This window comes from Symphalangus syndactylus, chromosome 13 (genome assembly GCF_028878055.3).
Source record: "Symphalangus syndactylus isolate Jambi chromosome 13, NHGRI_mSymSyn1-v2.1_pri, whole genome shotgun sequence".
Classification (NCBI taxonomy): domain Eukaryota; kingdom Metazoa; phylum Chordata; class Mammalia; order Primates; family Hylobatidae; genus Symphalangus; species Symphalangus syndactylus.
The window spans coordinates 37,217,860-37,237,953 of NC_072435.2; the positions used below are offsets into that span (position 1 = coordinate 37,217,860).

Here is a 20,094-nt window from a genome sequence, read left to right on the forward strand (position 1 = left end):
TTCACCCGGTTCCACCCAGGCTGAATGAGAGTCCCTTGGGACTCCCAGTGGCAGAGCCCTCCCTGAGAATCACCCACTATAAGCCCCACGTGGTCAGCCTGGCCCCTGCAGCGCTCCTGGCGTGAGCTTGGCGTGGGGTGGGTCTGTGGACACTGCAGTTTGTGTTACTCGTGGAGAAGCAGCCTGCCCGCTGCCAGGGGTCTTTCCGGTGAGGCACAGGGAGCAGGGTGCTCTGGATACTGCGGTTCCATGTCCCAGGAATTACATGGAGGGAACCAGATCCTCACAATTTCCTAAGAAAGAGGGTGCCCTGCCGGGCTCCCAGAAAGCATAAAGCAGGCTGAAAAGCCACGTGCCAAGGGCAAGATCACCCCAGGGGACCCCGTCCACCCTGTCCCCACATCCGCACCTTCTAGTGAGACCTCCGTCGCCCTCCTTTGGAGGTAACACTTGCTTCTCCTGTCTTGGGGGGTTCCAGGTGGACCTGAATGAGGAGGAAACCATTCTCATCATCCGGCGTCTCCACAAAGTGCTGCGGCCCTTCTTGCTCCGACGACTCAAGAAGGAAGTCGAGGCCCAGTTGCCCGAAAAGGTGACGGAGTTCTGAGGGGAGCCACCAGTGAAGCAGCCTCACGTGGGGGCTTTCTCCAGGGCTGGGCGTGCTCAGGGCCTCTCCCCACAGTCCCAGGCCTGCCCTGGTCAATCCAGCTTGGGGGTGGTGATGACGCCACTGGGTCTGTAAAGCCCTATGCTGCTGTTATGCCGTAGGGATTGAAAAGCACTCATAGGCTCACATAGCTCACAGTAGGTTAGAGCACAAAATCCCACTTCCTGTCAGGGGGCCAGGTGCCTGTGCGGGCTCTCCTGGCCACATCAGGAGGGGCCGTGGGCTTGGGGTTGCCCCCCGGCCGCGCATCACGTCTCTGGGTTTTCAAGGCCTGCTGCAGCCACACCCCCAGGCCCAGTTCCCACAGCAAGACCTGTGGACTCGGGGCCCCCGGCCGCAGTTGCCCCTCTTGCTCTTTGTTTCCTGGCTGGCTGTGAAGAGGCCCCCAGAAGATGGCTGAGGGGCCCTTTCTGGCCCAGTATGCCCCTGGTATCTCTGCCTGGTGCTTCCTCTCATTGCCCAGGTCTCCCCTCTTCTCCCCAGCTGTGGGGGTCTCCTCACCCATGCCCCAGTGTGCCCTGGTCAGAGCTCATATGACAGGGCCAAGGGGGTCAGAGCTGGGTTCAGATCGGGGGAGTCAGGCCTCAAGCCACCTTGGGCCCTTGTGAGCATTATGTGTCTCCTGCAGGTGGAATACGTCATCAAGTGCGACATGTCTGCGCTGCAGCGAGTGCTCTACCGCCACATGCAGGCCAAGGGCGTGCTGCTGACTGACGGCTCCGAGAAGGACAAGAAGGTGGGCCCCAGAGTCCCCCAACTGCATTCCCCACTGGGTGTCCAAGGCAGGCAGTGTGGCAGGCGGAGCAGAGCGTGCTCTGACCATCGGGTCATGATCGGTCATGATCCCCAGGGTGTCTGGCCAGCCCTGGTTATGATGGCTGGTGGCTTGTGTCAGGACACACTGACTCAGCTGCCAGTGGCTTCTCCTTTGCCTATGAAACACTGGCTCCTTCTGCAGTTGGCAGCCTGGGCCCAGCACTAACCCCAGCAGGGTTAGAGTGTTCTAGAATGCCCCCCTTATCTGTTATTAAGTGAAAGGAAGGGAGCACGCTGTCTCCTTCAGGGGCTGCTCTGAGAATCGCAGGCCCCAGGCCCCACCTGCCTGGCTCTCCTTGCCAGGAGTGAAATTATTCTCCCAGGAAATGCACCAGACCCCTTGATTCTGCCCCCAAGGCCTTGACCTTGGCCTGGCCTCCCCCAGACATTGTGTCTGTGCCCCTCCTCCCCTGAGCTGAGCAGCTTTGTGTTCCCTAGTCCATTCCCAGCCCAGAGCACGCACCCCCCGCCCCCACCTCCTTCCTCATCCTGGAGCCCAAGGAGCCTCCTGAGTCATGGCTTACCCGGCTGAGACCCTCTAGGCACCCCCACAGTAGCAGTACCCAGAACAAAGCTGGCATCACAAAGCATCGGGGACTCTGCCTCAGCCCTTTGCCTGTCTTGTTTCTGTCCCGTCCTGCTGGCCCTGTCCCTGCCATCTGCCCTCTGCTGTGCCAGGCAGTGATGTGTTTCCTAGGGCTTGTTGGGGGCCTCCAGGCCTCCAGCCAGCCATCTCCTCACTCCCAATTGCTGTGCCAAAAGCCACTCTTCCCCACTAGAGCGTCCCCACGGCCCTTCTCCCAACACCCACCCATCCACCAAGCCCACCCCACCCCAGGAGGGCAAGACCCCATTTGGGACCCTCTCATCTGCCTTCCAGGGCAAAGGCGGCACCAAGACCTTGATGAACACCATCATGCAGCTGCGGAAGATCTGCAACCACCCCTACATGTTCCAGCACATCGAGGTGAGCCCGCTGCGGCCGGGACGGCTCAGGGCCTGCTGTCCGCTGAGCTCCTAGGCAGAGCTGGCTTGCTTCTCCTCGACAGCTCTTTAAAAATAGACTCGAATATTTTCATTAGGTAATGCCTGTACGTCTGTTTCTTGTTTGGTCTTTGCTTCGCCAGTGCTTACGGGAAGAATCCCAGCAGTTAGGGCGCAACGTGCGATAGGAATACAGGGCCCTGAAAGCTTGCCCTCAGAGAACAGGAGCATTTGGAGACTTCTCTGGGGACGTTTCCCCCCACAGTGGGGTCCTGCTGTGTCTCTTTGGCACACTGGCTTTTCTCACATTGTGGGGCGTCGAGTCACCACCGTCTTCAGTGAAGTGTGGAGGAGTCAGAACCCTTTTGGGTCATGGTGGCTTTGAGAATCTGGGTTCTTAGAAGCATGCATATGTTCGTGTTTCTTGGTATAAAGTGTCGGGGTCGTTGGAGACCCCCTGCTGCCCACCAGGAGAGCCCCTGGGGCTGTCTCAGCACCCTGAGCATGGCTGTGGCCCCATGACGTCCTCGTGCACTCAGGGTGTGAAGAGTGCTGTATGGGATGTCCCTTCCTTCGTTGGAGGAGTGTGAGGGAAAGGATGTCAGTGGACTAAGAGAGATGGTTTTGGCATCTGTGTCTGGTCTCAGAGCCACCGTGGGCGCGTGCCGAGCACACAGTGTGGGGGCTTTGTCCTCTGAGCACCAGAGGTGTGTGCGGACCGCAGCGGGGCCCGGTGGCCCGCTTCTGCCTGTCACTGACCCCTCTCTCCTTGCCTTGCAGGAGTCCTTTTCCGAGCACTTGGGGTTCACTGGCGGCATCGTCCAAGGGTGAGAAGCTTCCCAACTGGATGGGGTGGGCAGGTGGTCCACGCAGAGGTTTTCTGTTGTTTTGTTGGCTTTATTGCTGCTGTTATGTTGTCCAATTTCAAAGGCAGAAAATTAGAAAATACAGAAGAATCCAAAGCAAAGAATACAAATCTTTTTTTTTTTTCTTTTTGAGATGGAGTTTTGTTCTTGTCGCCCAGGCTGGAGTGCAGTGACGCAATCTCGGCTCACTGCAACCGCCGCCTCCTGGGTTCAAACGATTCTCCTGCCTCAGCCTCCCGAGTAGCTGGAATTACCAGCACCTCCTACCACCCAGCTAATTTTTTGTATTTTTAGTAGAGACGGGGTTTCACCATGTTGACCAGGCTGATCTTGAACTCCTGACCTCAAGTGATCCACCCGCCTTGGCCTCCCAAAGTGCTGGAATTACAGGTGTGAGCCACCGTGCCTGGCCCCATTATACAAGTCTTTAGTGCTTGGAGAGCTGACCACTGTTAACCCCAAGAGACAGGATTCCTGAGGCAGACCTGGCTTATAGATCCCGCCCTGCCGCCTCCAAGCTCTGTGACTCTGGACAGCTTTCTTAACCTCTCTGAGCCTAAACTCTGCTCACTAGTATAGAGGCACTCTTTACATCATGTGGGTGTTTTCTATAGCACCCTTTGTAAGGGGCAGCCCAGACTCCTTTAAGCCCCTAATGGATGTGGATGCTGTGTCTAGATTTTCACCATTGCAAAGAACCTTGCTAAAAGCATTCTTCCAGCTAAAGCCTCCATTCAATTCCCCTGGGGTAGTAAGCCATTTGCAAGAAGAGAGGCGCCTAATGAAAACATCACAAATTCTTTTTGATGTGTTTTTTTATACTGAGTTGTGGAACAGGGTCCTATACACCTGGCTTCAAGGCCTGGAGGCCTGGCGTGGACATGTGGTCAGCCATATCACCTTGTCCCCCTGCCAGCCTCAGTGTCCACATCTACAACACTCAGGGTGTTGGCCGGAGGGAATGTGAGAAGCCAAGGTGGCCCTTCCTCCTGGGTCTAGCAGAGCACGGGGTCTAGCAGAGCATGTGGCGTTTGCTCCCGGGGCTTCTTTATCGGGCAAGGGGACAAGATCTGGCTTCCCGGAGCATCCCTGTTCCACCCCCGTGTTGTCCCGGCCGCGTGACTCACAGCTCCTCTTTTCATTCTCATGAGTGTCTGGGTTTGACGAGAAGTACATATGCCATCCTGGTGATATGCCTCCCAGCGAGGGTGGCCAGGCTTATTTCAGTTGGGGGAAATGGCTTTGCCGAAGCTTTGGGTGACGTCTGCTTAGGATGCATGTTTGTGCCCTTGAACCCGGCTCCTGGCCTGGAGGCGGGTGATGCACCTCCTGCCTTACCTGCCTGCAGGATTCCAGGTTTAACACCCTGCGCCTTCTCTCCTGCCTCCTCCATACTCCAGGCTGGACCTGTACCGAGCCTCGGGTAAATTTGAGCTTCTTGATAGAATTCTTCCCAAACTCCGAGCAACCAACCACAAAGTGCTGCTGTTCTGCCAAATGACCTCCCTCATGACCATCATGGAAGATTACTTTGCGTATCGCGGCTTTAAATACCTCAGGCTTGATGGTGAGTATGAGCCAGTGAGGTGTTTGTTACAGGGTTTTGTCGTTGCGGCTGCCACAGAAGCTTCTCACTGGCATTCCCTCCCGTGAGGCAGGGTGAGGCCCAGGCGCTCTGGGTCCAGTGGCCAGAGTGGGCCTAGCCACAGGCTGAGCATTTTGGGCACTCGGCACTGGGACGGGCCCTGATTGGATGCCGGGTGTCCTGACTCCTGGGCTGACAGTCTTTCCACAGCAATGCTGGGCGCACTGGGGAAGGGGTGCCCTGTGCACCTTTAGCTGGAAGTAACAGAATTCCATACCATGTTGACACAGGGAAGAATGCACCAATAGGCTTACATAGCTCTAACCCCAGGAGGTTAGACATGCTTCAGGCACAGCTGGATCCAGGCATGCAGGTGATATTGGAGAGACTTTTCTCCAGCTCTTTGCTCTGCCTTCTTCCATCTTGGCTTCCTTTCCACCTGCTCAGTGTCCCCAGCAAAAGCAGGTCCAGGCTGGCTCTCATTTGGCTGCTGTGAGCCGCATGCCCATCCCTGGGCCATTCGTAGCAGCCCAGTGACTGCCACCTTGCCACAGGTCAGGCCTGGACCTGGAATCAGACTCTGTGGCGAGCACAGAGGGAGGGAAGCAAGCACCGCCAGGCAGGAGCAGCAGCTGCCATAGAGAGGCTCTCAGCCCGACCCCCTGCCCTGTGGTCCCTGATGGGAAAGGTCACCGCCTGCGTTTCTGTGCCCGCCTGCCCCAGCACACGGGAGATCAGGGAGGAGAGGCTGTGAGATGCTGACAGGGCACGTGAGACGTGTTGTCTGTCAGTCCCAGTGGGTCAGGGAGGCCCTGGAGTGAGTTCTTCGCGGGAGTTACTAGAACGGGGCTTACGAGAAACACGAGCATGAGCTGCCGGGACAGACACGGCTCAGCCAGTTCGTTGTTCCCTACACGACCTCCCAGAGCCTTTGTTGAAGCTCCCGTGCAAGGTCTGTCTCACGGCAGGACACCCCAGACCTCTGTACCCCTTTTCCCGTTGATCACTTGGACCCATGTTTGCTGGGCCAACCTGCCCAGGTGCCACCCGGAGTGTGCCCTGTGCGTCCCTCCAACCCACAGATCCTCCCCGGGGTTCTGTCCAGGAGCACTCTACAGACATGAGTCTGTTGCAGGGGTCTCCCCAGCTTGCCTTCTTCCTTGGGGGCTTCCCACTGCTTTGAGGCTGAAAACCAAAACCCTTCAGGGTCCTCATGGCCGGGCCACCCCCCACCCTTTCCTCTCCTACGGTCTCTCCAGTGGCTTCTCCCATCCTCGAAAGGGCCAAGGCTTCCTGAGGGTCATCCCATCTGTGTCGTGTCCCTGACTCCCCCTGGAGAGAGCCCGGTTCCCACCCATCCCAGTGCCCTTCTGGCTACTCCATAAGGATAAGGACTTTGGTCAGTTGAACTACAGATGTGTCCTCTGCATGTGATGTGGTCATGGCCACAGGGACAGAGAATCCATTGAGAGTAGAGGAAGGGCAGGAGCTCAGTGAAGTCTGCTGAGACTGCATCTCCCATGGGTGGGCTGGCATCTGGGAGCCGGGTAGCCCCTCACCTCAGCCTCTCCTCCGAGCTGGGGTACCAGAGGCACATCTGGAGCCTGAGAGAGGGTGGGATGGCAGGTGGATGGCCAGGCTACTATGGGCTTCTGCACCGTGCCTGGGCATGTGTAGGCTGGTGGCAGGAAATGGCCAGTTTTTATTTATTTTTCTTTTTTTTTTTGAGATGGAATTTCACTCTTGTTGCCTAAGCTGGAGTGCAATGGCATGATCTCAGCTCACTGCAACCTCCGCCTCCTGGGTTCGAGCGATTCTCCTGCCTCTCCTGCCTCTCCCTGGTATCTGGGATTACAGGTGCCTGCCACTACGCCCCGCTAATTTTTTTGTATTTTTAGTAGAGACGGGGTTTTACCATGTTGGCCAGGCTGGTCTTGAACTCCTGACCTCAGGCGATCCACCCACCTCAGCCTCCCAAAGTGTTGGGATTACAGTCGTGAGCCACATCGCCCAGCCTGCCAGTTTTTATTTCATCACCAAAATGACTTCAGTGTTCAGGGGCACCTCTGTTCGAACTCCCAGCAGCCCAGGGAGTGTTGACGTTGCAGGGCATCCTGGATTGTCACCCAGGAGACCTGCCCTGGCTCCTTGACTTGGGTTTTCTGGGGCATGGGGACACTGATCTTGCCAGAAAGGACACAAGCCCCTTTATAAGGTCCCCATGCTCTTACCGTAGAAGATTCTTTTTGTGAACCACAAAACTTTTTGAGACAGGGCTGAAGGCAGGTGCACCCACAGTCACTGTCCACCCACCCCCAGGTCCCTTGTGTTGCGAGCGGCGGTGTTGCCGGCATTGGCTGCTGTGTCTCCAGCTCCCCATGGAATGGCACGGGGTAGAGTAGGGGAGAGAGTCCAGGGCTGTGGTGGTGGTGGTTGTGCTGACGCTGTGGCCTAGCTGTGGGCTGGATGACGGAGTCTGTGCTCCAGGCCCGCCTCCTCTGGTTCCCCCAGTGGGGCCTGTTTTCATTTCTGGGATGTGTGGAGAGGCGTTTTGTGGTGAAACACTGGAAATCTGGTTACTCGCCAGTGGCCCACAGGCCTGTGTGGAGGGTGCGGAGCCGGGGATCTGGGGATGCTGGCAGGTGCTGATCCTGCTCCTGCTCTCAGAAGCAGGTGTTCCCTGGTGTCCCCACTCTACCCCTGAGGTCACCACACTGACCTTGTTCTCCTGTGTGCCCGTCAGGAACCACGAAGGCGGAGGACCGGGGCATGCTGCTGAAAACCTTCAACGAGCCCGGCTCCGAGTACTTCATCTTCCTGCTCAGCACCCGGGCCGGGGGGCTCGGCCTGAACCTCCAGTCAGCAGACACTGTGATCATTTTCGACAGCGACTGGAATCCTCACCAGGTAAAAGCAGGCTGGGCCCCAGGTTGAGGAGAAGGAAGGGGGTGCCTGCAAAACCTCGAGGAGACATCAGCCCTGGCTTGAGGGTCCTCCAGCCTCCTCCACATTGTCCTGGACCCCAGGAGCTGGGAGGAGCTGCACCCATGTCTCCATAGGTCATCAGGGAGAAAAGAGGCAGGGTCCTTCTGTTTCCCAAAATACAAACAGCCTTTCCCTCTGATTGGGAAAGCAGTGTATAAGCCATCCGTCGGTTTGGTTTTTCTTAAATCTTGGAATGGCATCAATGAGAAGGAGGTGGAAAGTACCCTGATCAATCTGTGCCGTCACTGTGGGGCGGCCCCTGCAGTGTGCCCTGTGAGCGCACACACTGGTGCTTGTTCAGACACAATTGGGGGTGAACTCCATGCCACCTTGTTTACTTCCTCTTGTTCCATAACCATGTAACCCTCATGGGCCTCGGCATCGGTGGATACAAGGTCATGCTGTTAACATAGCTACAAGAATTTGAAAATGCGTTAAAGTTTTCTCTGTGTTTCATTACAAGACTAATAAGTTCTTGTTGTTTTTAACATGCAAACACCAGTGACAGTCAGGAGTCCCTTTTCCCTTCCTCTCCAACCCTGCTCTGTTCTGAGCCTCTGCCAGCCCGTCTGCCTTCGCACATGTGTGTACTGAGATTAACACAGATGCGGCGTGGCCTAGCATGTGCCTCTTCCACCGAGCAGTGGGTGTCAACTGCCGAGTGCACATCGGAAGCTACCCAGCCATCTAATCGGCCACCAGGCGTCCCGGCAGATGGCCACCCTTGGACATCTGCTCTCAAACTCTGGTTGGCAGGCATCCGGCTTTTCTGTTGATCAGCCTGGTCACCAGCCCAGCAGAGTCCCTCTTTCTCTCGGAGTGCTTGTGCGAACACCCTAGGTCTGCTCAGCCCTCAGACATGGGGTCGCTCCACCCCAGGCACTGTCCTCTTCATGTTCTGGTTGCTTCTGCCAAAGTGGTTTCACTCCTATCGCTAGGGTGTGAACGTGCCCTGCCCTTCCCTGCAGCATGAGGGCACCAGCGTTCTCAGTGTGTAAATTGTCACCCGTCTGATGGGTGAATGCCGTGGTGGTCCCTGGTGGCCCCTCTTACGATCAGGCTGGGGTGTAGCTTCTGCCCAGACCCTGGTGACCAGCCAGTTTCCTGAGAGGTGGTTGGGTTGTGCGTCCCGGTTGGCAGGCCTGCAGCAGGCAGAAGCTGCACCTCAGGACTGGCGGTGCGTTGGGGAGGGCTGGCCCTGCTAAGAAGTGTGCTGACAGGGCAGGAGGGCTGAGCGGCAGACACAAGGCACTCATGGTCCCCACCAGCTGTGGCCTCTGCCACCCCATGGGTGCCAGTCTTAAGTTTCGGAGCATCACTGGTACTCAGCCTGGTCCCGCAGCTCCTGGGCCCAGAGACGGGATTTCGTGTTAGCCTCCTCGTACTGTGCTGGGGTGATGATAAAACTAACAACCCAGGCTGGGCGCGGTGGCTCACACCCGTAATCCCAACATTTTGGGAGGCTGAGGTGGGCGGATCAACTGAGGTCAGGAGTTCGAGACCAGCCTGGCCAACATGGTGAAACCCTGTCTTTACTAAAAATACAAAAATTAGCCAGGCAGAGTGGTGCATGCCTGTAGCCCCAGCTACTCAGGAAGCTGAGGCAGAAAAATTGCTTGAACTTGGGGAGGCAGAGGTTGCAGTGAGCTGAGATCACACCACTGCACTCCAGCCTGGGCGACAGAGCGAGACTTCATCTCAAAAAAAAAAAAAAGAAAAAAAAGTCCAGCCACAGCACCTTCATTGTTGGGAGCTGACTACACCAGTCACTGGGCCACACTCCTGGTGCTTATTCACTCATTCAAGCCACGCAGTAGCCACGGGATGGGCCCCATGTCAGCCGAGGGAGTTTTGAGGCTCACAGAGGTGAGACCTGGTTCCAGTTTTGTGTGCGTTGTGAGAGTGGCAGGGCCCACAGCCAAACCAAGCACTGCCACAGCGCGGCCGGGCTTCGGCCCCATCCTGTAAATGGTGCTCAACTGTGCAAGTCCACGCTGTGGGGAGCTATGCCGCTGCCACGGGAGCTGCTTGAGAATATAATCCCCTGGGGGTTGGTGCTTTCTTCCCAAATATCTGTGGGGTCCCAGTAAGGTAGAAGGTGGCACTTCTGGAGGAACGTGATGAGAGCCCCCTTCCCCCCAGGGACACATGGCGGCCGAGGCTCCACCAGCTCTGTTTTCGTGCGGCGGCAGGTCAGGCTGGGCAGAATTGTCAGGCTGAGGGTGGCACTCACACCACACCTCTCCAGCTAGTGTCAGAGGCCACCTTCCCTTTTATGACCTCCTGGGCTCCTTTGGGACTGACTGGCACCTCTTCCCACAGGACCTGCAAGCGCAGGACCGAGCCCACCGCATCGGGCAGCAGAATGAGGTGCGTGTGCTCCGCCTCTGCACGGTCAACAGCGTGGAGGAGAAGATCCTAGCTGCGGCCAAGTACAAGCTCAATGTGGACCAGAAGGTGATCCAGGCCGGCATGTTCGACCAGAAGTCCTCCAGCCACGAGCGGCGCGCCTTCCTGCAGGCCATCCTGGAGCACGAGGAGCAGGACGAGGTGAGCCCAGCGCCGGGCCCGACCCCTCCCCAGCGTGAATGGTGGACGCATGAGCGGCTTTCATTTTTGTTTTTTTACCTTTTTTGCACTCTTATTTTTTTTTGCATCCCTTTGGAGTAAAGGGAGTGTGGGCTGAACGGAAAGAGGATGAGTACTTGCTTTTTCTTTGAAGTGGTTTTTTTTTTCTAAACTGCTGGTGAAAGACGCCGGATTGACAGCCCTGGAGACTGAAGTCCTCTATTTATCCACAGAGCAGACACTGCAGCACGGGCAGCGGCAGTGCCAGCTTCGCCCACACTGCCCCTCCGCCAGCGGGCGTCAACCCCGACTTGGAGGAGCCACCTCTAAAGGTGAGAGGGGTAGTTCAGTCTCCATGCCCATTCAATCCTCGGCTTCTCGGCTGAGACGGCCAGCAAGGGCCCTGGTCCCACGGAGCGTGCGTGTGCGTGTGCGTGTGTGTGCCTTTCGCTGCCGTGTGGGTCCCCATCCACCGCAGCCGTGCCGGGACCACCAGCTCATTCCCACGGACGCCGCCGCTCACCTCTGAGCTCGGACGCCGCCCACCCCGGCCCCTCCGCAGCGGCACTGACAGTTTGCAATCTTGTAGGAGGAAGACGAGGTGCCTGACGACGAGACCGTCAACCAGATGATCGCCCGGCACGAGGAGGAGTTTGATCTGTTCATGGTAAGCGCCGCAGGCTGGATGGGGCGGTTCGGGCATCCCACTCTGCCACCACCAGGAGCAAAGCAGAGGTCCTAGTGCCCATGGTGGTGTCCCTAGCAGGTCAGGGAGCCAGGGACAGCTCACAGTGCAGCCCACTCTCGCCTCCAGACTGACCCGTCTTCCACCCCCAGCCTCCTGAGCATGGCATCGGAGGGCGAGATGCACACCCAGCCATTCTGCATGTGACCCAAGACCTGCCCCACCAGCTCTGTTTTCTAACGGGCTCTCCGGGGCTTCGTGCACTCCCTTTCAGAGGGAGTTTGCCCCATCCAAGGCCAAGAGACTGACCAGGACTTCAGTCGCAGAGCCCCCTTGCCCCTGGGTGGGAAACAGGAAATAAGCCACCCAAGCAGGGGCCCCTTGGCCCGCAGACCTCATGCCTCCACCAACGCTGGGCCGCGCAGCTACTGCCCCCCTGCTGGGGTCTGCAGCCCTCTTGTGCAACCTTCCATCTTTTCGAGTTTCCTCTGCCTCCTGAGGCAGAGCCCCTAGTCAGGGTCTGACATAGCCAGGCCAGGTCAGCCACTGAAAAATCAAGAGCTACTGTTTAACTCTCGCAGCAGCGTGCAGCCCCATGGGCAGAGAAAGGCCCTTCTGAACCCTCGGTGTTCTGGCTCTAGCATGCCCCTGGTGCCCGCGTGCTGATGCCTCTCCCTTTGCCTCCCCGCCCACCAGCGCATGGACCTGGACCGCAGGCGCGAGGAGGCCCGTAACCCCAAGCGGAAGCCGCGCCTCATGGAGGAGGACGAGCTCCCCTCGTGGATCATCAAGGATGACGCGGAGGTAGAGCGGCTGACCTGTGAGGAGGAGGAGGAGAAGATGTTCGGCCGTGGCTCCCGCCACCGCAAGGAGGTGGACTACAGTGACTCACTGACGGAGAAGCAGTGGCTCAAGGTACATGCTGGAGAGGCTCGGCAGCCGCCGCAGGCCGGCGCCAGGCAGGGCTGGGGAGACAGAGGGCCCGCCGCCAGGACTCAGGCCTGGGTCCAAAACGCTTCCCTTGGGCCACTCCTGGCCAGGCTCCGCGGACAGCCAAGAGCCTTCCAATGTGGGCCAGGGATGGTCAGGTCCTTCTGGCTCTGCCTCGGAATGCAAGAAGGACCCACGGTTCCTGAGCAGCTCAAAACCTGCTGCTGGTTATGGTTGGTCTTTCAAGTACAAGGGTTTACCTCTTCCCGAGGTTAAAAATCATGTTGCTGATCTCAGTGGACTGCTGGCTTTCCCAGTACCTGCCAGGAGGGAGGCACAAGGGTGAATCATGGACTGTTGAGGCGCCCTGCAAAGCGTTGCACTGCTGGCTGCAGGCAGCCTCACTTTGGGCAAGTCCCCGCCATGAGCTGGGGAGACTCAGTCATGGGGAGGGAGGAGAGGGCAAGCCCCCAAGGGCCTCTGAACCTGGCAGGTGCTGCACGGGGCTGGCAGCTGCTTGTGGAGCTGACGTGAGGGCCCATTCTCACCAGATGGCACCTGGCCCTGCAACAGCAGCTGCAGATGTCTGAGTCAGTTGTGCGGTGCTCCTGGGGCTTTCCCGGACCCAACTTTCCCAGCCCAAGGCACACTGTGACAGGTGCCTGGCACTGACGTCCTCACTGGGGTTACGGTGACAAATCAGACCCCTTCCCAGCTCAGGGGCTCTGAGTTATAGAGATGATGATTCAGAATCCATCCCTAACGTTGTGTCATAAAAATGTCCTGAAGCAATAATTCCGAGAAGGCAGGTGGCAGCTTTTGGCTATGCCGTGCAAAGTGCCACACCCAGCAAAGAGCCATGTGGCCTAGCCCATGTGGCCAAACAGCCCCAGTCCCCTCCTGGGACCTCAGCAGCCCAGACTCATGAGCTTGCCTGCCAAGCTGTGCACCAGAGGGCGCTGTTGAAACACACCAGGAGCCCAGGTGACAGACAGGCCATCCTGTTCCCCAGCCAGCCTCCCAAGCAGAGCGCTCCAGGACCCAGAAGAGAAACCCTGAAAAGACAGAGTGTGAGCCCTGCCACAGACCTGTGTGACAGCAGAGCTGTTTGGCTGCTGTATGAGTGTCACCAGCCCTGCATTTTTTTCTTTTTTAACAGAGACAAAGTCTTGCTATGTTACCAGGCTGGCCTCCAGTTCCTGGGGGGCTCAAGTGATCCTCACACCTCAGCCTCCTGAGTAGCTAGCACTACAGGTACACACCAACACGCCTGGCTAATTTTAAATTTTTTGTAAAGTGGGGGTCTCACTGTGTCACCCAGGCTGGTCTCAAACTCCTGGGCTCAAGCAATCCACCCACCTCGGCCTCCAGAGTAGCTGGGATCACGGGCATGAGCCACAGTGCCCAGCTCAGCCTTGCATATTTGAGGCAGTGAGTACCTTTTAAATTTAAGATCAGTTCATATGTGGCTGCTCTATGTACATTTTTTTCTAGGTGTAATTTACATACCATACAGTTCACCCTTTTGGGGTATATGATACAATCATCTTCAGTGTATCCAAGAGTTGTGCATCTATCACCACAGTCCATTTTAAAACATTCTCATCGTCCCCAAAAGAAGCCCTGCCCCGATTTGCCATTCCTATTAATTCATGGATTCTCCCCAGCCCCAGGCAACCACTGATGTACTTTCTGTCCATATAGTTTTGCCTGTTCTGGGCGTTTCCTTTCAGTGGAGTCCTACAGCGTGGGATGCTTTGGTGTCAGGGTTTTTTCATGCAGTGTAACCTACTGACCCATGATGCAGCAGGTGTGCTTCATTCTTTGATGGTGAAATAATCGTGCCTCATACAGATTTGTCACATTTGGGTTTTCTGTCCATCCTTGATGGACACTTGGGTTGTATCCACTTTCGGGCTATTACAAGCAATAGTACTGTGAACATTCACGTACATGTTTTTGTGTGCACGCGCTCTGATTTCTCTTTAATACATGCCTAGGCGTAGAGTTGCCGGACCAATGTTAGTTCTCTATTTAACCTTTTGAGGGACCCCAGCCTGGTTTCCTCGTTGGCTGCGCCAGTTCACAGTCCCACCAGCTGTGTATGAGGGTTTCTCTTTCTCTACATCCTCAGCAACCCTTGCTGTTCCCTTGCCCGCTGATTCTAGCCATCCCAGCAGGTATGAAGTGCCATCTGAGTGTGGTTTGGATTTGCATTTCCCTGATGGCTAATGGTGTGGAGTATCTTTTCGTGTGCTTGTTGGCCCTTTGTGTATCCTCTAGAAAGAGATGTCTAGTCACATCATCCTTTACCCAAATTTAAAATATATTTATCTTAATATTGAATTGTAAGTTATTTACAAGTGCCATATCAGATATCATTTGTAAGTATTTTGTTCCATTCTGCACATTCTCTTTTCACTTCCTTGATATCCGTTGAAGCACAGAAGTGTTTCATTGTACTTACAGTCGATTTTTCTTTTTCACCTGTGCCTTGGTGTTGTATCTAAGAAACCATTGCCATATCCAAGGTCACGAAGACTTGCCCCTGTCTTTTCTTCTAGGAGGGTTATAGTTGGAGCTCTTCCATGCAGATCCATGTAAGATCCATTTTGAGTTAAATTTTATATGTGATGTGAGGTAGGGGTCCATCTTCATCCATCCAGCTGTGGGAATCCAGTTGTCCCAGCAGCATTTGTTGAAGAGAGTATTTTTTCCCATTGAGCCCATCTTATTACACATTATATTCAAATTCACAGTTGTGAAAAATATTATACAAAACACACTCTCCCCGCTACTGGTGGCCGTGGAATTGGCACCACTTTTCTGGCAGCCATCTGTTGCCAAGTGAACTCAAAGCCTTCAAAATGCCCCTATGGCCGCCATCGGACATGGCCATGACTGTGGCAGCCTAAAGCAACAGAACTATTTTCTCTGCATTCTGGGTCAGAAGTCTGAATCCACGGTGTGGACAGGGCTGTGTTCCCTTCGAGGCCCTAGGGGAGGACCCTTCCTTGGCTTTTCCAGCTTCTGATGGTTCCAGAAGCCTCCTGGCTTGGGGCAGCATCACGCTATCTCTGCCTCTGTCTTCATGGGGACTTCTCCTCTGTGTCCCCTTCTGTGTCTTTTAAGAACATTTTTTAAAACTTAATCCCAAAAGTAAAGACCTCATTTGCAAAGAAGGTCCCATTCCAAGGTTCCAGGTAGATATGAGTCTGGGGGGCACCCGCCACTCCGCCCTGGGTCTGCAGAGGGCCTTCTCCCGGTGCCTCCTGCCTGCTGTGCCCTCCATGCAACTCCTTTGGCCCAGACGCCTTCCGTCCTCCTGGGCCCCTCAGGCTCTCAGCTTCCCATCTTCTCTAAGACATGTCTGCTCCATCGTTCTGGTGTCTCTCTCTTCCCTCCTTCCTGGCACCTGACACGTTTGTCACCCCACTTGTGGGATGTTGCCGTCTGATCACCATCTCCCTTCCAAGGGTAGGGGAAAGGGCCCTGGCTGGTTCAAGTCACTGCTCTGTCCTCAGCGCCAGGCACAGTGCCTAGCTCTACTGGCACAGCCTCAGATTCCCTGGACACCTGGCTCCCCTGGCTGCATTTTTTACCATTCGGATAAGTTATTAGTACCATTGAAAATTAATACCTGGGGATTCTCTTAATATTGTTCATATTCATGTCCTTCTCAGCAGTTTTACCATGAGGAATCTGTCTTAAACAATGTCAGTTGTCAATAGCATTATTTAAAATAGCAACAACAATAAAAAAGGGTGGTCAGACCTGGCAGCTCATGCCTGTAATCCCAGTACTTGGAGAAGCCAAAACGGGAGGATCATTTCAGCTCAGGATTTTGAGACCAGTCTGGCCAAAATAGCAAGACTTTTATCTCTATTTAAAAAAAAAAAACTGCCAGGCACAGTGACACATGCCTGTAATCCCAAGCACTTTGGGAGGCCGAGGTGGGCGGATCACCTGAGGTCAGGAGCTCAAGACCAGCCTGGCCAACATGGCAAAAACCCATTTCTACTAAAAATACAAAAATTAGCCGGGCGTGGTGGTGGGTGCCTGTCATCCCAGCTACTCAGGAGGCTGAGTCAGGAGAATCACTGGAACGTAGGAGTTGGAGTTTGTAGTGAGCCAAGATTGCGCCACTGCACTCCAGCCTGGGCGACAGAATGAGACCCTGTCTCAGAAAAAACGGAAATGACCTAAATGCCCAAGAACAAGGGGAGGCTAAATTAGGGCACGTTGTGCACTGAAACACTAAACAGACATTAAAAAATTTTGTTGTAGAAAATTACAGGAAAAGATATCCATGACACAGCCAGCAGTGTGGCACGTGGGCTACAATTCCAGCGTGGCCTTCAGTTCTGCACACGTGCGTCAAAGGTGGGGAGAGTTCTGGAGGTGGGTGGCGCTGAGGGCTGCACAACACTGGGGACGCGCCTAATGCCCCTGAACTGTGTACTAAAACATGGCTGCCTTGGTAAATTTTATGTTATATATGATTTATAACATATGTTTTTAAATGCCCAGCTACTCAGGAGGCTAAGATGGGAAGATCACTTGAGCCCAGGAGTTCAAGTCCAACCAGGGCAATGTAGCAAGACCCCATGTCTAAGAAAATTTAAAAATCGGCTGAGCGAAGTGGCTCACGCCTGTAATCCCAGCACTTTGGGAGGCCGAGGTGGGCGGATCACGAGGTTAAGAGATCAAGACCATCCTGGCCAACATGGTGAAACTCTGTCTCTACTAAAAATACCAAAATTAGCTGGACGTGGTGGTGGGCGCCCGTAGTCCCAGCTACTCAGGAGGGTGAGGGAGGAGAATCGCTTGAACCAGGAAGGTGGAGTTTGCAGTGAGCTGAGATTGCAGCACTGCACTCCAGCCTGGTGACAGAGCGAGACTGCGTCTCAACAACAAAAAAGAAAATTTAAAAATAATTTTTAATACAAAAATTAGCCAGGTGTGCTGGCACGTACCTGTAATCCCAGATACTTGGGAGGCTGAAGCAGGAGAATCGCTTCAACCCAGGAGGCGGAGATTGCAGTGAGCTGAGATTGCACCACTGCACTCCAACCTTGGTGACAAGAGCGAAACTCCATCTCAAAAAAATAAAAATAAAAATAATTTTTAAAATGTCTTAAAAAGGCCAGATGTGGTGGCTCACATCTGTAATCCTAGCACTTTGGGAGGCCGAGGCGGGCAGATCACAAGGTCAAGAGTTTGAGACCATCCTGGCCAATATGGTGAAACCCTGTCTCTACTAAAAATACAAAAATTAGCTGGGTGTGGTGGTGTGCGCCTGTAATTCCAGCTACTCAGGAGGCTGAGGCAGGAGAGTTGCTTGAACCCGGGAGGTGGAGGTTGCAGTGAGCCAAGATCATGCCACTGCACTCCAGCCTGGTGACGGAGTAAGACTCCGTCTCCAAAAAAAAAAAAAATCTTAAAAAGAAGAAATAGATGGAGGCCAGGCACAGTGGCTTACATCTGGAATCCTAGCACTTTGGGAGGCTAAGATGGGAGCATTGCTTGAGACCAGGAGTTCAAGACCAGCTAAGTAAATAAAAGAAATAGATGAGGAGAGTGTGGAACAGAGGTGTCAACATCACCTTCAGGTGAAGGGATTTCAGGAGCACGTTCTTCTCTGTACAGAGAAGATAGTTCTTTTTTTTTTGGTCAAGAAATTCAAACATTAGTGTTTTAAGGACAAGCTTGGGTGGGGTGCCTGCTGGGGGCAGTGCTGGTCTTTCACTGCAGCCCAGGCACCCCTTGAGAGTCCCAGTGTGTGTTATGCCCGAGCCAGTCAAGCTAGAGGGAGAGCGGGTGCGGGGGCCCTCCTCCGTGTCCCAGCCCGGCCCCTGGGATTGCATCGCAGCCTCTGCTTGTCGACCTGGGTGCTGGCTGTCCTATTTTACTACTATTGACCCTGAAGGCCATCGAGGAGGGCACGCTGGAGGAGATCGAAGAGGAGGTCCGGCAGAAGAAATCGTCACGGAAGCGCAAGCGAGACAGCGACGCCGGCTCCTCCACCCCGACCACCAGCACCCGCAGCCGCGACAAGGACGACGAGAGCAAGAAGCAGAAGAAGCGCGGGCGGCCGCCTGCCGAGAAGCTCTCCCCAAATCCGCCCAACCTCACCAAGAAGATGAAGAAGATTGTGGATGCCGTGATCAAGTACAAGGACAGGTAAGCGAGGAGGCGGGGAGGGCGGGGGCTGCGGGGGTCCGTGTGGGAGCAGGCCTGGTGTCTGCACTCTGACTGCACACTCAGGCTTGGGCTGCTCCCTCTTTCACTCATCCAAAATACTGACTGAATATCTGTGTCTTTGAGCCTGGCCCTGAGGAACATGCTTTCTGGAACAGGGAAGCACACGTGTATCTGCCGTGATGAGAGGGAATGTCACACGTCGTCGAGAGGAGAGGCAGGGGTGCGGGTCTCGGGGAAGGGGACATTGCAGCAGAGCCTTGAGAGAGGGGAGGTTGGGGAGAGTGCACCAGCAGAGGCCACAGCAGGAGGAGAGGCTCTGCCAAAGCTGTGGCCCGGTGGCCTCAAGGGACGAGGTGGGATGAGGGGTTATATGGCAGTAATGGGTGCTGCCCATGTGGCCAGGAGGACGAGGACAAGAGGCTGGCATGTCTGGAGCAGAGAAAGTGGCAGCCCTCTCCTGTCCTTGCACCCTCCCAGGCTACCCGTGCCATCTCTGTGTTGGTGAGATGGTGGCCACACTCCTGCTCTCTGCCAGGCTCTGCTCCAAGCCTGGAGATTGCTGTCCTCACAGACATGTCCTATATACGAGGCAGCATGCGGTTCCAGCTGTGGCCACGGCCCAGCGGTGGATCATAACGTGTTGGTGGATCATGAGTGCCATTTATGTATTTTTCATTTATTAATATCCTTTTCCGTGAGCGACTCTATGTGAGTACCGTTTAAATAAGAAGAAGGGAATGTTCTCAGCAACTCCCCAGGGAGGGATGTGCACCTTCTGCCAGCCCAGGGCAGGTCATAGAGCTGGGCAGGAGCCAGCAAGGGGTGTAAGGCCCATGCCTGGCCAAGGACTCACCCAGTCTTCCACTCTCCAAGGTCTTATTTCACTTCCTGGTACACACTGGCCAGTACGGCTGTCCCCATAATGGGAGGGTTGTACTGTTTGATTTTAAATAACAGTTTGCTGTTAGTCATGAAGCAGAGCGCGGAGGAATTTTATCTGTTGGAGGGGAAAGTGAAGGGAGCCCACATGCATGGTTTGGAGAGAATCTTACCAAGTGTGAAGTTAGAGGATGGTAACAATTTTAGTGCCTAAATTAATGGATCAAAATTACCGCGCAAGGCCAGCCGTGGTGGTCCACACCTGTCAACCCAGCACTTTGAGAGGCTGAGGTGGGAGGATCACTTGAGGTCAGGAGTTTGAGACCAGCATGGACAACATGGTGAAAACCCATCTTTACTGAAAATACAAAAACAATTACCTGGGTTTGGTGGCACATGCCTGTAATCCTAGCTGTTTGGGAGGCTGAGACAGGAGAATCACTTGAACCCAGGAAGTGGAGGTTGCTATGGACCAAGATTGCACCACTGCACTCCAGCCTTGGGTGACAGAGCAAGACGCCAACTCCAAAAACAAAATACTGCTTAAAAAGGTTCTTTTAGCTGGGCGCGGTGGCTCACACCTGTAATCCCAGCACTTTGGGAGGCCGAGGCGGGCGGATCACTTGAGGTCAGGAGTTTGAAACCAGCCTGGCCAATATGGCGAAACCCCCTCTCTACTAAAACTACAAAAATTAGCCGAGCCGAGTGGTGCACGCCTGTAATCCCAGCTACTCGGGAGGCTGAGGTAGGAGAATCTCTTGAAGCTGGGAGGCGGCGGTTGCAGTGACCCAAGATCACATCAGTGCACTCCAGCCTGGGGGACAGAGCAAGACTCCATCTCGAAAAAAAGAAAAAAAAAAAAGGGTTCTTTTATTATTGGAAGAGAAACAGATGATGAAGGAAAGGAGACATATTCAAGTTCAAT

At 54.9% G+C, this 20,094-nt stretch overlaps 1 protein-coding gene across 21 annotated transcripts in view; it reads left to right on the top strand.

The window, feature by feature from the left end:
- SMARCA4 (SWI/SNF related, matrix associated, actin dependent regulator of chromatin, subfamily a, member 4) overlaps positions 1–20,094 on the top strand; it is a 106,060-nt gene that overhangs the window by 67,177 nt on the left and 18,789 nt on the right. For 8 of the 21 annotated variants that reach the window (XM_055238471.2, XM_055238472.2, XM_055238469.2 and 5 more), the window contains 12 exons: positions 479–592; positions 1,296–1,403; positions 2,364–2,450; positions 3,248–3,294; positions 4,734–4,900; positions 7,662–7,825; positions 10,226–10,453; positions 10,705–10,803; positions 11,061–11,138; positions 11,853–12,071; positions 16,374–16,469; positions 17,959–18,269. In XM_055238471.2, the coding sequence (XP_055094446.1) occupies positions 479–592; positions 1,296–1,403; positions 2,364–2,450; positions 3,248–3,294; positions 4,734–4,900; positions 7,662–7,825; positions 10,226–10,453; positions 10,705–10,803; positions 11,061–11,138; positions 11,853–12,071; positions 16,374–16,469; positions 17,959–18,269 (1,718 nt within the window). The remainder of the gene's footprint in view (positions 1–478; positions 593–1,295; positions 1,404–2,363; positions 2,451–3,247; positions 3,295–4,733; positions 4,901–7,661; positions 7,826–10,225; positions 10,454–10,704; positions 10,804–11,060; positions 11,139–11,852; positions 12,072–16,373; positions 16,470–17,958; positions 18,270–20,094) is intronic. The other 13 variants (XM_055238479.2, XM_055238478.2, XM_063615974.1 and 10 more) reach the window with 7 other exon arrangements.